The sequence below is a fragment of the Petaurus breviceps genome, unplaced genomic scaffold, assembly GCF_028583685.1.
Source record: "Petaurus breviceps papuanus isolate PSGF00001 unplaced genomic scaffold, PetGlider_PUasm1.0 446, whole genome shotgun sequence".
Taxonomy (NCBI): Eukaryota; Metazoa; Chordata; class Mammalia; order Diprotodontia; family Petauridae; genus Petaurus; species Petaurus breviceps.
Genome location: NW_027186338.1, coordinates 1,402,497 through 1,418,702, shown reverse-complemented (window position 1 = coordinate 1,418,702; position 16,206 = coordinate 1,402,497). Strand labels below are relative to the sequence as shown.

Sequence of the window (16,206 nt, the reverse complement as noted above, 5' to 3'; positions counted from 1 at the left end):
GGGGTACTTCCAACTTTTACCTTTCAGAACTAGACAAATCTAACCATAAAATAAATAAGAAAGAAGTTAAGGACCTAAATAGAATTCCAGAAAAGTGAGCAATGATAGACTTCTGGAGAAAACTGACTGGGAACAGAGAGTATACTTTTATCTCAGTTATGCATGGCACCTTCACAAAAATTCTAAATGTACTGGGCATAAAAATCTCATAGACAAATACAGAAAAGCAGAAAGATTAAGCTCATTCTTTTCAGACCTTAATGTAATGAATATCACATTCAATAAAAGGCCTTTAAAGCACAGGTTATAAATTAATTGAAAACTAAATAACTTAATCCTAAAGGATGGGGGGGGAAATCAAAGAACAAATGATAACAACAATCAATAATTTCAATAAAAAGAATGACAACAATGAGACAACATAACGAAATTTATGGGATGCAGGCAAAGTAGTATTTACAAAAAAATTTCTATCTCTAAATACTTACATGAAAAAAACAGAGATAGAGCAAATCAATGAATTGGGAATGTAATAAAAACTAAAAGAATAACAAATTTAAAATTTCCAATAAATATCAAACAGAAACCTGAAAATCAAAGGAGAAATTAATAAAATTGTAAGTAAAAAAGTCACTCGACTAATAAAATTAAAAGATGGTTTAAAGAAAAAAACAATAAAATAAATAATCCAGTGGTTGATTTGATTTAAAAAAAAAATTAACCAGAATCAAAAATGAAAAGGGCAGATCCATAAAAAATGATGATGAAATAAAAGTCATTATTAAGAGTTATTTTGCCCAAATATATGTCAATAAAACTGACAATCTAAGTGAAATGGATGCATTTTTACAAAAATGCAAATTGCACAGATGAACAGAAGAGGTAACAGAATACTTCAAGAATACTATCTTAGGAAAGGAAATTAAACACGTCATAAATAAACTCCCCAAGAAAAAAATCCCAGTTATTTGGGTTTTCTTTCCTTTTATTGCTCTTACCTTCTTTTTTCTCTGCAGCATGACTAATATGGAAATGTTTTGCCTGACTTCACATGCATAATGTGCATCCTCTTGCTTGCATTCTCAATAAGCAGTAGAAGAGCTGGATGGAGGGGAAGAATTCTGGACTCAAAGCTTTAAAACGTCTGAAAGAACTCAAAGTAAAGGTCAGACAATCTCTCTGTAAGGGGAGGACAAAGAGCTGGCTTCTCTGTGCTCCTTTGGCTCTACATGCGGGATGCTCTGATCCCCACAATTTCTAGGGCTACAGGAGAGAGAAACACATGCCATGGTCTCCAAAGGGACACGGAATTTCAGGGAAGCAGTAGCTGGCGCTCGCCCTTCGGGTCCTGGCTGTCAGGGGCACGGGGACCCTCCCCTTGGGCACCATGAAACCACCTTATGGGGGAGAGCAGCGCCCCCCCCCCCCAGGCAAAGGCCCTGGGGAGGAGACACTCAGGGCAGGCTCTATGGGGCCCCCGCCCGAGGCTGGAAATCCCCACCTCCCTGTCGAGGAGGGACCGGGGAGGGGGGGCTCTGGAGACCATCTCTTTACAGACAGGGAGCTCTGATCGACCCCCAGCAGCATCAGGGAAGGCTTCCCAGAGGAGGAGGGGGCAGCCAGGGGGAAGAGAAGGAGATGAGGCCCAAGGAAGTCTGGGCAGACAGAAGGATGGAGGGCAGGGGGGGCGGTGGAGCAGGGAGCCCCAGCAGAACCAGGGAAGGCTTCCGAGAGGTCATGAGGCTATGGGGACCAAGGACAAAACGACCACACCGGGAGCATCTGCCCTCAGACCCTGGACGCAGAGGAAGGGCTGAGGCCTGGATGGCAGGACCAGACGAGGTCAAGGGAAACGGCTGTGATAGGCGGATTAGAACCCGCCCCCAGGTCCCCCCGATTCCGCTTGCTCCTCCTCCATGCCCTCCCCCCTAGCTACCCCTGGAAGTTCTCCAGGGCTTACTTCCGACTCTGGCGGATGCCCCTCCCCTTCTCGGTGACTCAAGCAGTCCCCGGAGCCCCGACCGCGCCACACCCCTGCTGCCGACCTCTGCTTGGGCCTGGTCCGGCTCTCGGCTGCCCCTCACCCGGTCACACTTGAACTCAGTACCAAGGAAGGGAAGCTGGCACCAGCAAACAAGTAAAGGCCGGGAGGAAACAAGGTGGAAGTGACATAAAGATGGATGTCTAGTCCTCCCACCCCTGGACTTGGAAAATGTCCCCCACGGCGGGCACAGATTTCTGGGAATCGTAGTCTAAAAGCTGAGACGCCTTTTGCGCATGCCTGGAGCTCGGCCCCTCCCTCGGCATGGAATACGGTCTTGCCTCCTTGCCTGCCCCGCCCCTCCTGGCCCTTTCTGCCTGGGAGCCCCGGTCCCTCGTCTCATTTCCTTACCTCGTTGTGCGTTGTCCTCGCAGCCCCAGAACGCACGGGGAGTCACCAGCCGTGGGATTCCAGACCTGGAGGGGCCCTGGAGGTCCTCTCAGTCAAATCCACCCCACAGTCTCTCATTCCGACAACCAGTCCCAACAGGCCGCCACTCTCAAGTAAATGCTGCTTGTGAACTGCCATCTTCTTGGCGGAAGTGACGTGACCACGCAGGGAAGTGGAGGCTCGGAGGAAGGAAACCTCGAGCTGGGGCTAGAGGCCCGGAGCGCTTGCTCAGCCTCGGAGCTTCCAGGCGGGAGGAGACGGACACGACGGAACCCGGGGCAATAGGAGAGGTCGAGAGGGCGCCGGCCACCAGCGGGGACATCGGGAAGACGGAAGGCTTTGCTGTGGCCTAGGTCTTGTGTGTTTGGGAAGCGATTTTGGGGGAAAACCGGGGATCCGAGAAGGGTCGAGCCCCGTGTGGGCTCCGTGGGATGAGGATCACGGCTGAGGGGAAGAGGCGGGGCCCAGGACGTGCCTGCTTTGTGTCTGTTTCCTCAGTCCAGAAGAAGGACCCAAGGGAAGGCAGGAGAGAGTGAGGGCGTTTAAGCCGCGCTTGGAGAATTTACCTGCAGCTTCCCGTGTTCCGGGTCCTGTTAAGCACTTTGCACTATCTCATCTGGTCCTGGAACAGACCCTGGGAAGCTGGTGCTGTTATAGTCCCCATTTTATAGCTGTGGAAGCTAGGGTGAAGTGACTTGTCAGGGTCATACAGAAAGTGCTTGAAATTGGATTTGAACTCAGGTCTTTGACTCCATACCCAGAACTCTATCCACTGCATAGAGAAACTTCGGGTCTTCCACTCCCACACTGATTCTTCTGTGAAAACAAAGGAGGCCAGCCAACTTCTGATCTAAGTGGTAGGTGAAGCAGTGCCTTAATCCCTCTTAGCAACATTCCATTTATCTTTTGGTTGCATAATAGGAAAATTATTCTGCCTTTGCAGGAAGGAATGGAGAGAAGGCATGCATGGTGGACAGTGGCAGTACCCTGCTTGCTTACTCAATATACATGACCCACTGATACTAATATCTGAAAGAGGCTGTATGTGTAAGGGAAAACCTAGTGCCATTCAGAGACATAAGCTTCCAGAAAGGTCTGGAAAATTATTTCCCTAGGTTAATGAAAGTGTTTTTCTAAAAATTGTGAGGTATTTTTTAATATGTTAGATTTATTAAAAGAAACAAGCAAAAACTTACAATTACTTTGCTGTGTTAAGTGATTCTTAGGAATAAATTAGCCATAATAAAGGGACAGCTAGGTGGCACAGTCCAGAGGAACTGAGTTCAAATCTAGGCTCAGACACTTAACTAGCTGTGTGGCCTTGGGCAAGTCACTTAACCCCAACTGGCCTGTCTTCACCTCTCCAAAAAGACAAAAAATAAAGTAACCTCCTCCTCTTCCCTTCAGTTGTCTTCAACAATTTATGTGGTTTTCCCCTATAAAATTTTCCTAATGAAATTAAGGTATGTTTGATTGCTGGAGAAAATTTCATTGTTGTAACAACATAGGTAGTGTGATGTTTCATTTGGGTGCAAAAAAATATATTTCAATTTTTTTTGTAAGAGTATAAAACCAGGGGCGGCCAGGTGGCTCAGCGAGTAAGAGCACCGGCTCCAGTGTCAGGATGACCTGGATCAAATCCGGGCTCAGATACTCAGCACCACACCCAGAAATAACTGGCCGTGTAATCTTGAGCAAGTTACTTAACCCCGATTGCTTTAAAAAAAAAAAAAAAGAGTATAAAACTGCTGGGGTGGCCAGGTGGTGGAGTGAGTAAGTGCTGGCCCAGTTGGGGCCTCAGATACTTAACACCCACACAAAATAACTGGTGTGTGACCTTGAGCAAGTTACTTAACCCCGATTGCTTTAAAAAAAAAGTATAAGACTGCACACAGACCTTAAAGTGATTTTAAATACTATAAAAGAAAAGAGCTTGGCTCTGTCGTCGTCGCCCCCAGTGCGGCGTGTCGCCTCTGCCTCCCCCTCCGCCCACGCAAGCCGCTGTCAGGAAGCTCTGATTCTCCCGAAATAGAAAATGTTTTCCAAACTCGCAAACTTGCAAACCCTGGCTCTGTTCCGTCGGGGTGTTCACTCTTCGGTGACTTCTGCTGCATCAGTCGCAACCAAAAGAACCATCCAGGGCCCTCTATCCTCGGAGCAGATCTATGAACGAGAAGCTAAGTATGGTGCCCACAACTACCATCCTTTACCTGTAGCCCTGGAAAGAGGAAAAGGCATTTATGTGTGGGATGTGGAAGGCAGAAAATATTTTGACTTCCTGAGTGTCTATAGTGCTGTGAACCAAGGCCATTGCCACCCCAAGATTGTGGATGCCCTTAAAAGTCAAGCTGATAAGTTAGCCTTAACTTCTAGAGCTTTCTATAACAATGTGCTTGGTGAATATGAGGAGTATGTCACGAAGTTGTTCAACTACAACAAAGTTCTGCCAATGAATACAGGAGTGGAAGCTGGAGAAACTGCCTGCAAATTAGCTCGGAAATGGGCGTACAATGTGAAAGGCATTCAGAAGTACAAGGCAAAGATTATTTTTGCAGCTGGAAACTTCTGGCGCCGAACATTATCTGCTGTCTCTAGTTCAACGACCCCTCCAGTTATGAAGGCTTTGGGCAATTTATGCCTGGCTTTGAGATTATCCCGTACAACGACCTACCTGCCCTTGAGCGTGCCCTCCAGGATCCCAATGTGGCCGCTTTCATGGTGGAACCCATTCAGGGGGAAGCTGGTGTCGTTGTCCCTGATCCGGGCTATCGCTCCGGAGTGAGAGAGCTCTGCACCAAGTTCCAGGTTCTCTTCATTGCTGATGAAATACAGACGAGATTAGCCAAGACTGGGAGGTGGCTGGCTGTGGATCATGAAAATGTCAGGCCTGACATCATCCTCCTTGGAAAGGACCTTTCTGGAGGCTTATACCCTGTATCGGCTGTATTATGTGATGATGAAATCATGCTGACCATTAAGCCTGGGGAGCACGGGTCAACTTATGGAGGCAATCCCCTGGCCTGCCGGGTGGCTATGGCATCCCTGGAGGTTTTGGAAGAGGAGGAGCTGGCCAAAAATGCAGATGTGATGGGCAACATCTTGAGGAAGGAACTGATGAAACTGCCTTCTGACGTTGTGACTGCTGTGAGAGGAAAAGGGCTGTTAAATGCCATTGTTATCAGAGAAACAAAAGATTGTGATGCTTGGAAAGTGTGTCTGCAGCTGCAGGACAATGGACTTCTGGCCAAACCCACCCACGGGGACATCATCAGGCTGGCGCCGCCCCTCGTGATCAAGGAAGATGAGATCCGAGAGTTGGTGGAAATTATCAACAAGACCATCTTGTCTTTCTGAAGGCTTTTCATCTTCCATTGTGTCCAGGGGCTGGCTCAAGGCAGGTGGTGCATTTATATGCTGAAAGCCTCTGCTCTCAGGGCAAGCATGATCCACTCCCATGTGTCTTAAAGAACTTCTCTTTTTATGTTCATCTAGAATAGAGCAAAGATTCGGTCACCTGCAGTTTGCTGTTTACTGTAACCGATTAACTGTATTGTCTTCTTTCTGAGCTAAATGGCTGGCTACTATTTGCATGTTGACATCTTTTAAATTGCTGGAAGTATTGCCCGCTGAGCCTGCAATGGAATGTATGTGTGCGTTTTCATAATTTTGCCTTTTTAGAAAGGCACAAAAAAACTTCTGTATTTGAAACATTTTACTCCAGGGGGATTAAGTGGAAGATTTGCTGACTTTCAAATGAATCAGGCAAGTCCAGCAGCACATGCCTGGGGGGGTGTTTAGTCACAAACCTGTTTGTCTGATGCTAAATAGGACTTGATGACAGGAACTGGGTGGAGAATGCCGATGTGTGTGTACACCTGGGTCTGACAGGACTTGAGCCTTGCATCACTACCCAGCGTCCCCATCTCTTTATTTTTGTTTGACTCTTTAAAGCAGTGTTGGCAATGGCCTGCTATAATCTGCCATTCTAAAGCTGTTCCGAAGCTTCAAAATTTTGTTTATCCTAAAATAAAGCCTTTATTGAAAAAAAAAAAAAAGAAAAGAGCTTACACTATAGCTTTTTTTTTAAAGCAATCAAGTGGAAAAATTATTTTGTCTGGACAGACCAAAGTGTAACCGTGACAAATTCACTAGCCAAGTTTGACTGAAAAAAAGAAATGTATAGATGTAATGGGTATATAAATTTGAAGATATTCCCTGCCCCTAGGCTAAAGTGCACCTGGAGCCTGGGGTGAGAGGCTTGTTTTTCAGTAGATACTTCTTGATTGGCCAGTGAGTTAATAAGGTTGTTACATTCTCTGAGCCAGGAGAAGGCTATATAAACCCTGATGTGTAGCTTTGTTTTGGGGCTCACTTTGAGAAGTGTTCTGTGATTTGATGAAACTCTGGGCTAGCCGTTGTCCAGAGCCCCCCAGCTTTGAAAACCAGATGTTGTTTGGTATGGATGTAATGGTTGGACAGTTTGGAAAGCTGTCTACTTGATCTGTTTCTGTCTTGATAATTCTGCTTGTATACTTTGAAGTTCAGGGTGCTGACCTTTTTCCCCTGAACGAGGTAAATGATATATGGTTGACTGATTAAAGTAAGCTTGTTAACCCATTTTGAGTTGCTTTCCTTTAACAAAGCAGATCTAAGAACCTGTGTTGGCAGCAAACCCTGAGGATGCTTGGGGTGCTTGCTGCTACAATAGACAATAGAAATGTCAACCATTTACCAAAGGTTTGGTCCAAAGAAAAAAGCAGGATCAGTTTTCCCCTTAACTGAAGGTTTGTCCTAAGAACAAATAGAATGGGGTCCCCCTTAACTGAAAGTTTGTTCAAGAACACAGTGGGGTTGACCTTACTAAAGGATTGACTAACAAACAAGCAGAGTCAGGCTGTACATATGCTATAACATGCTTGTTCTCAGTAAGCCAGAGAATCCTGTATGCATAGAGTCAGAAAATAATTTTGAACTCAGAGGTAAAGAAGCTGAAGGAGACCCTTTATACACTTAGAGGAATCCTGACTCATTGCATTTAAAGAGAAAGAAATAATAGAACAGATTGCAAATACAATAAGATGAAAGTGATAAAGTGTCAATACATTCAGAATGTGTTTCTTTTATTAATGTGACTATATGTATATACATATATATGTATGTGTATACACACACACACACACACACAGAGATATATATAGCATAACATGTGTCCATAAAATACCAAGATAAGAAACATCCCATTCAAGATAGTGTCTGGTTCAAGGCACCTTGTCCTTGATAGTCATAAACAGAAGACTGCTCCTGATCAGTTTCATCTGGTCTTGTAGTTGCTGACACAAGACAGGGCATTTTGGGTTCATTCAGAGAGCAAAGCAAAGCATGTCTGTTATGCCAGAGCACACAAAGCATAGTAGGTTAAGCTCAGAGGGGGGAAAAAACACTGTAAAAGTTAAGAGGTTAAAATTAAATTTCTCACTTCCCATACTAGCAAAAAAAAAAAAAAAGGAATAAATACATGACTATTTTATGGTCATGGAAAAAACTATTAGGAATGTTAAAACTCAGAATAAGCTGAGGCTAGTAATGAAGATGAGATGACAGTTGAGAGGAAAAGGAAGATCAAAGAAGAGAAAGAATGATCACTGACAACAGTGAAGATCTCAGTTTTTGTTTTTATTTTGTTTTCTCTCGAAAAGAGTGACAGCTGTACTTTAAATTTCAGAACAGAAATGATTCAGAGTGGATGGGGGGGTACATTATGTAGCTGCTATTGATTAATTCAAGTTGTTTGGACAAGATGAACTACACATGTTGCTAATTACGGGCAGAGATGTTTGAAAGTGTGGAAAATAAGAGAAGTAGCAAAATATCGAGGAGAGCCAAATGCTTTCCCACATTTCCTAAAGGTAGGAGCAGTCTGCAGATTATTACCGGTCAGCTTCATTTGGATTCCCGGGAAAATTCTAGAGTGGATCATTAAATAGGTAGGTAGCAAGGTAGGTATGCAGAAAGGGAAGGAATGAACACAGAGAGTCAACATGGCTTCAGCAAGAATAGAACATGCTTGATTAACTTCATTTCATTCTTTTTTTTGTGACAAGATTGCTAAGCCAACACCTAAGAAGAATTCTGAAGGTATAGTTTATGTTTTCAGAAAAGTTTTTGACAAAGTATCTCCATACTCTTCTTGTGGAGAAAAAGGAAAATATAGATCAATTAATAAAAACCAAATGGATTCAGAACTGGTTGAACAGTATTGCCAATGCAGTACCTGAAGTCCTCCTGTGCTTAACTCTGTGCTATTTCACATTATGTTAATGACTTAGATAAATATACAGATAACATGTTCACCAATTCTGCAGATGACACAAGGCTAAGAATGGGTAACTTGGGATGACAAAGTCAGGATCTATCAAACTTTTGTTGAGCTGGAGTACTTAGCTAAATCCAATAAGATGGCATTCAAAAGGGAAAAAGAATCTAGCACTCAGACAGTCAACTTTGTACACATAAGAAGGGAGAAGCACAGATCAGTTATAACTGTGGAAGAGATGTAGAGGATTTATTAGGCTGCTGGAGTCAGCAATGGGATATAGTAGCCAAAAAAGTGAATGCAACTTTGATCTGCAGTAAGAGGGTCATAACTTCCCAGAGTAGGGAAGTAATCCCATTCCCCTAGTCAGAGCACATCTTTCAGGTGTTGGGTGCTATAATCTAAGAAGGATATTGATAAACTAGAGACTTTCCAGAGGAAAGCAGCAGGGTTGGTGGAGGGCATTGACTGTATTACATAAGAGGATGAATTGAGGGAAGTGAGATGGTTAGTCTAAAGAGAAGACTAGGGGAATATGATAGCTGTCTTCAAGAATATAAAGGTCTGTCATGTAGAGAAGGGATTAGACATTTCCTCTTTGGCCCCAAATGTCAAAAGGAAGAGCAGTGGGTAAATGATGCAAAGTAGGAAATTTAGTCAAGAAATTTTTCTAAAAGTTACATGAGGGGAGCTAGGTGGCTTAGGACTAGGAGTCAGGAAGACAAGTTCAAATATGGCCTCAGACACTTACTTAAACCCAGGCAAGTCACTTCATCCTGTTTGCTTCAGTGTCTTTATCTGTAAAAAAGAGTTGGAGAAGGAAATGGCAAATCATGCCAGTATCTTTACCCCAAAAAAATCCCAAATGAAGGGTCACAAAGAAGCAGACACAACTGAAATGACTTGACAAGAACAACAAAAAGATAAGTTGCATTGAGAGGCTGAGGTCTTCAAGCAGAGGCTGAACTACCACTTATCAGGATCCCTAGGCCAGGAACGCTCCTCCCTTTTTATTATTAGAAGACACTTTATTTTACCAGCTAATGCCCAGCAAGAAAGCTGTGCTCTGAGCTTGCATAACAACAGTCCCTTGTGCTCACCCTTTAGATGAACTCTGCTACAGATAAATCACAGAACTGAGCAAGCACCAGCAGGAACCATGTCCCAGACACAAAGCCTTGCTATGAATCCTACCCCCCTGCAGCTATTCCACCACACTGCTTGATTTTTTTTGTCTAAATATACACATCAAGGCTTAGCCTCTCTGCTTTGTGTCTTCTTGGTCCTAGAGCAGATGCTGGTGTACATGTCTAATTTCCCTCCTACAATGAAATAAAGGTCTCTATAACCTTTGTGAGTTCTTTGGTATTTCATTTTCTTTTATATTTCTGAGTTGATAGGTGGTGTAAAGCTTTTTGCTACAACCTCTATGGGCTCTTTGGTCATTTTTTTTTTTTGGAGAACTGACAGGGAGGATTCATTTAATATGAGAGTTGGATTATATTGCCATCAAGACTTGCTCCCCCCCCCCCCCCCAGACTCGAGGGGGCAGAGCCATGATGGCAGAAAGAAGCCTGAAAGTTACCTGAGCTCTCCCCAATTTCCCTTGGAAACAATATTAAATCAAATATCTAAATGGATTCTGGAGCAAGAGAACCCACAAAAAGATAGAGTGAAATAATTTTCCAGGTTAAGATAACTTAGAAGAACTTCAGGAAAGGTCTCTCATTTGTGTAAAAGGAGAGCACAGCCCAGCACAGATGTGCAAGCCAGTAGGAGATTCTTAGCTGTCGTACAGATCAGCAACTGAAGCCCCTCAGTCCTACCTCCATAGGCCAGCAGAAGAAGGCCCAGCACAGAAGGCAAATTGTGATCCCTGGAACCCCAGCACAACAGTCACTACTAGGCTGGGCCATCCCTAGTGCAGTGGGCAAGCCACAAGCACAAGCACCTGAGGCCCTAACATGGAAAGCCAGTGATCAGGGCCCTGACCCCAGCATAAGAAGCTTGGGTTAGTGCCCCCTGTGCCCCAGAAGCAAAGCTCAACTTTAAAAGTCATGAAACAGGCAAAAAATGAGTAAGAAATATAAGAGTCCTGGCCAGAGAAAGCTACTATGGTGACAGGAAAGATCAAAACACACTCAGAAGAGGACATCAAAATGCCCACATGTAAAGTCTCATAGAAGAATATTAATTTGTCTCAAATCCAAAAAATCCCCTTGGAAGATCCCAAAAAGGATCTTAAAAACCAATTAAGAGAGACGGGGGGGGGGGGGAATCTAGGAAGTGCAGTGACTATAACACTGTCCCTGGAGTTAGGACCTGAGTTCAAATTCAGCCTCAAACATTTAACACAAAAACTAGACCTGTAACCTTGGGCAAGTCACTTAATCCCAATTACCCTACCTTCCCCCCTCCAAAAAGCAAAATAATAAAAAAAATTTTTAAAACAGAGAGCTAGAAGGAGAACTGGGAAAAGAAATGAAAGTTATGCAGGAGAATTTTTTTTAAAGGAGTTAACAACTTGGAAAGTAAGCAAAGAAACTGACTGAAGAAAACAACTCCTTAAGAAATAGAATTGGTCAAATAGAACAAAAATCCACTGAAGAAAACAACTCCTTAAAATTAGAATTGGCAAAATGGAAAACGAGGTATAAAAACATAACTGAAGAAAAGACTTCCTTTTTTCCCCAAATGCTTTATTAACTTCTGACTTACATCATTCATTTCTGCCAGATTTTGAGTTACAAATTTTCTCCCCGTTTTTCCCTTACCCATCACCCCCAAAGAGCAGTCCCACAGGATATCTCCTCCTCCAATCTGCTCTCTCCCATATTTTGTCCCATACCCCTTTCGACTTTTCCAGTGGATCTCTATGCCCCAGTGCCTGTATATCTTATTTCCCAATTACATGTAAAATAGTATTAATTATATATATAGATATAGATAGATATTTGAGTATTTGATTTTAAAACATTGAATTCCAGATTCCTTCCCTTCCTCCCTGGTCTCCCACCCTTACTAGGAAGATAAGCAGTTCAGTATAGGTTGTGCATGTGTGGCTAATGTAAAACAATAACATAGTAGATATATGGTAAAAGACTGACTATATTTCCCTCCCTCCTATCCCACCTCCCACTTGGTCTAGTCTCTACTTTGAATCCATCCCTTTTCAAAAGTGGGTGCTACCAACTTCCCTCCCCGCCCCAGCCTACCCTCCCTTCCATCATCCCCCCTCTCATCCCCTTCCACCCCTACTCTCCTGGAGGGTAAGATACCCTATTTAGTGTGTATTTCATTCCCTCCTCAAGCCAAATTCAATTGGAATAAGGTTGACCCATTCCCTTTTGCCTTCCTATTCTTCCCCTCCATTGTAACCATTTTCCCTTGCCTCTTCTATGTGAGATACTTAACCCCATTCTGTCTCTCCCCATCTCCTCTCATTATATTCCTCTCTCACCTCTTAATTTCACCTTTTAAGTATGATCCCTTCCTGTTAAATTGGTCCTGTGCCCTCTATCTATGTATACCTGTAAACATATATACACACATTCACATATGTATTCATATGCTCATATACCATCATATATAGACACATATATTTCTATTCCCTTCAACTACTGAGAAAAGTCTCATAAGTTACAATTATTGTTTTTCCATGTAGGAATGTTAATAATTCAACTTTGATAAGTTCCTTATGATTTCTTTTCCCTATTTACCTCCTGATGCTTCTCTTGCTTTTTGTATTGAAGTGACCACCAGAAATCATACACCAATGCCCCTTAAACGTGCTAGAGGGGACCCCTACTAGATTCATGTCTGTTTCACTTCAGTAGAAATATTACTAAGGCTTTGCTTCACTAGGAATAATACTGAGAAGGCTTTGCTTTAATAGGAATAATACTGAGAAGGCTTTGCTTTAATAGGAATAATACTGAGAAGGCTTAGCTTCAATCGAAACAATACTAAAGGCACTGCACCCCCTTAGAAACATATTCTATATCACATTTTCTATAAAATGATGTCTAACAGAAAGCTTGGGGCTGTCTTTCCCTCTGAGAAGCAGTCACCAGCCAGCTAATAAACACTCCTATCAAATTATAATTGGTTTCACTGTCTTGCTTTCTCGGTTGTCCATTACAGTATCTGAATGTCAAATTTTCTATTAAACTCTGGTTCTTTCAGAAAGAATTCTTGAAAGCCCTCTATTCCACTGAATGACCATATTTTCCCCTGAAACATGATACTCAGTTTTGCTGCGTAGGTGACTCTTGGTTTTAATCCCAGCTCCTTTGACCTCCGGAATAACATATTCCAAGCCCTTCAATCTCTCAGTATAGAAGCTGCCAGATCCTGGGTTATCCTGATAGTGTTTCCACAATATTCAAATTGTTTCTTCCTGGCTGCTTGTAATATTCTCTCTTTAATATGGGAATTCTGGAACCTGGCTATAATATTCCTAGGAATTTTCTTTTTGGGATCTTTTTCAGGAGGTGATTGGTGGATTCTTTCAACCTCTATTTTGCCCCCTGGTTCTAAAACATCAGGGCAGTTTTCTTTGAGAACTTCCTGGAGGATGATTTCTAAGTTCTTACTTTGATCATGGCTTTCAGGTAGTCCAATAATTTTTAAATTATCTCTCCTGGATCTATTTTCCAGGTCAGTGCTTTTTCCCCTGAGATATCTCACATTGCCTTCTGTTCTTTCATTTGTTTGGATCTGTTTAACAGCATCTTGATTTCTCATAAAGTCATTAGCTTCCATTTGCTCCAATCTAATTCTGAAGCAATGATTCTCCTCATTGAGCTTTTGAGATTCTTTTTCCATCTGGCAAATTCAGCTTTTTAAGGCATTCTCCTCATTGCCTTTTTGAGCCTCTTTTACCATTTGAGTCAGTCTGTTTTTTTAAGGTGTTATTTTCCTCAGTCAGGCTGTTGACTCTCATTTTGTAATTTTCTTGCATTGTTCTCATTTCTCTTCCCAATTTTTCCTCCACTTCTTCTATCTGCTTCTTAAGGTTCTCTATGGCCTGTAACCAGCTTGTATTTTCCTTTGAAGTTTTTGGTGCTTCACTGTCTTCCTCCTGTCCCATGCTTTGCTCCTTTTTGTCCCCAAAATAGAAGTCTAATGTTGGAATCTTCTGTCTGCTCTGTTTCGTTTGCCTGGTCATGTCACCCCTCAGTCACTTGACCCCTGGGCTTTTTGCCACAGTAGGACTCTGCCACCAGACAGGGGAGCTTACGTCCCAAACGCTGGGGTTTTCTCAGCTGCCAGAGGTATTAGATGGGTGCCCTCTCTGAGGTCTCCACATGCTCTGGCAAGCTGGACACATACCCCAGGACCTCCACCCTAGACTGCAATCCAGATCCAAGCAGGTTAAAGCAAGAGCAATTACCCCTCAGACTGGTGCTTGGTCCCCCTACACTCTGCAGGCCAGGAGCTAAAGCTGCCACGTGGTGCTGGCTGGCTGTGCCTGCCTCTCAGCAGCTTCTCGCCCTGGGGGCAAAAGCCACACACTCCCACTTACTGGGTCCCAGAGTCTCTACTGCACTGACTTTTCACTTTGTCCTTCACATCTGTGTTGATAAATCTGGAAACGGCCACAGCTGCTACTGATCTGGAGTCCCTCTGGCCCAGTGGCTAGTCAGGCCTGCCCTGGGGCTAAAGCCTTGGCGTGGGGCTGGGCTCGGCTCCCAGAGCACTGTGCTGGCCGATTCCTGCCGGCCTACCGGGCTGTCCTCAGCAGGAGGTTAGCTTCTCTGTGTCATTTTGTGGGTTCTGCAGGTCCAAAGTTTGTTTAGAGTCCCCTTTTTACATGGATTGGGGAAGGTGGAAGCCAGAGCAGTGGGAAGGTCCTGCTTCTACTCCGCCATCTTGACTCCCCCCAAAAAGAATTCCTTAAAAATTAGAATGGGGCAAGTGGAAGTAATGACTCTATGGGACTTCAAGAATCAGTCGAACAAAAATAAAAAGAATGAAAAAATAGAAGAAAATTAAAATACCTCATTGGGAATGCAACTGACCTGGAAAATAGATCCAGGAGAGGTAATTTAAGAATTATTGGACAACTTTGAAGGACATGATAAAAAAAAGAGCTTGGACAGTATCTCTCAAGAAACTTATCAAGGAAAGCTGCCCTGATAATCCTACAACAAGAGGACAACAGAGTAATTGAAAGAATCCACTGAAAGAGATCTCAAAATGAAAAGTCTAAGGAGTACTGTAGCCAAATTCCAGAATTATCAGGTCAAGGAGAAAACATTTCAAGCAGCCAGAAAGAAATAATTCAAATATCAAGGAGTCACAGTCAGGATTACACAGGACCTAGTAGCTTCTACATTAAAGGATTGGAGGGCTTGGAATATTATATTCCAGAATACAAAGGAGCTTGGATTACAAGCAAAATTCAGCATAATCTTTCAGGGGAAAAGGAGTTCATTCAGTGAACTAGGAGACTTTCAATCTTTCCTGATGAAAAGAACAGAGCTGAATAGAAAATTCGATCTTCAAATACAAGAATCAAGCAAAACATAAAAAGGTAAACAGTAAAGAAAAATTTTCAATATGAAAATAAATTTAAACTATTTTCCCTACAAGGGAAGAAGATCATTGTAAATCTTGAGAAATATATCTCTATTAAAGCAGTCAGAAGGAGTGTACATAGGCATTTTACAGTTGAGGAAACCAAAGCAGGCAAGCATTTATGTGCCTGGCACAGGGTCACACAGTTGGTAGGAGTTAAAGAAAGGGAACAAAGTTCATTGAAAAACACAAGGAATAGCTAGGAAGTATTGGGGGGGGGCACTAAACCCAGGAACAATCTATCAACAATAATACAGTAAATAGCACTTATAGAGTGTTTCAAGGATTTTTGTCTGAAATACAGTTTTAAACTGTTAGCTGATAATGAAGCCTACTGGTTTCTGGTGCACTTGGAATGCTCTGCCAAGATTTCTCTGCAGAAATGTATGCTGAAGCAGATATTTCTACTTTTTTTAGATAAACGCTTATTAAATACTCATGTGCCAAGTACTAGGTTCTTTTTAAAAAAGTTAATTTGTTTACTTTTAGTTTTTAACACTCACTTCCATAAGTTTTAAATTTTCTCCTTCCCCCCTCCTCAAGACAGCATGAAATCTGATATAAAGCTCTCTTTATATAATCCTATTAAACATACATTATATAGAAGAATTAGAACAAATAGGAAGAAACATGAGAAAGGGAAAAAAAAAAGAAAATAGTCTGCTTTGATCTGCATTCAGATTCATTTCTTTCTTGGGATGTGAAATAGCTCTACTGCTTCCTCCCAGAGTGAGGTGATATATAAACAACTGTCTCCTAATATTAAAGTATGCCCACTATAACTTTAAAAATGGAATGTATTGCTGTTCTCATGCAACCATAGACAACCCACATGTCACAGTGTCTCTTTCATGAGATACAGAAAAGCTCTTGGACTCCA

At 42.7% G+C, this 16,206-nt stretch overlaps 1 protein-coding gene and 1 pseudogene across 10 annotated transcripts in view; one reads left to right on the top strand and one right to left on the bottom strand.

The window, feature by feature from the left end:
* LOC138171517 (zinc finger protein 420-like) overlaps nt 1–3,250 on the bottom strand; it is a 39,350-nt gene extending 36,100 nt beyond the window's left edge. The window contains exons 1-3 of one of the 10 annotated variants that reach the window (XM_069101030.1): nt 2,393–3,250; nt 1,961–2,120; nt 999–1,144 (exon numbers count right to left, since the gene is read on the bottom strand). In XM_069101030.1, coding sequence (XP_068957131.1) covers nt 999–1,019 — 21 coding nt within the window. In that variant the 5' untranslated portion in view covers nt 1,020–1,144; nt 1,961–2,120; nt 2,393–3,250. Of the gene's footprint in view, nt 1–998; nt 1,154–1,960; nt 2,340–2,392 lie in introns of those variants that run through there. The other 9 variants (XM_069101032.1, XM_069101027.1, XM_069101033.1 and 6 more) reach the window with 9 other exon arrangements.
* Nucleotides 3,251–4,233: 983 nt separating this feature from the next.
* LOC138171521 (ornithine aminotransferase, mitochondrial pseudogene) lies at nt 4,234–7,048 on the top strand (annotated as a pseudogene).
* The last annotated feature ends 9,158 nt before the right edge of the window (nt 7,049–16,206 follow it).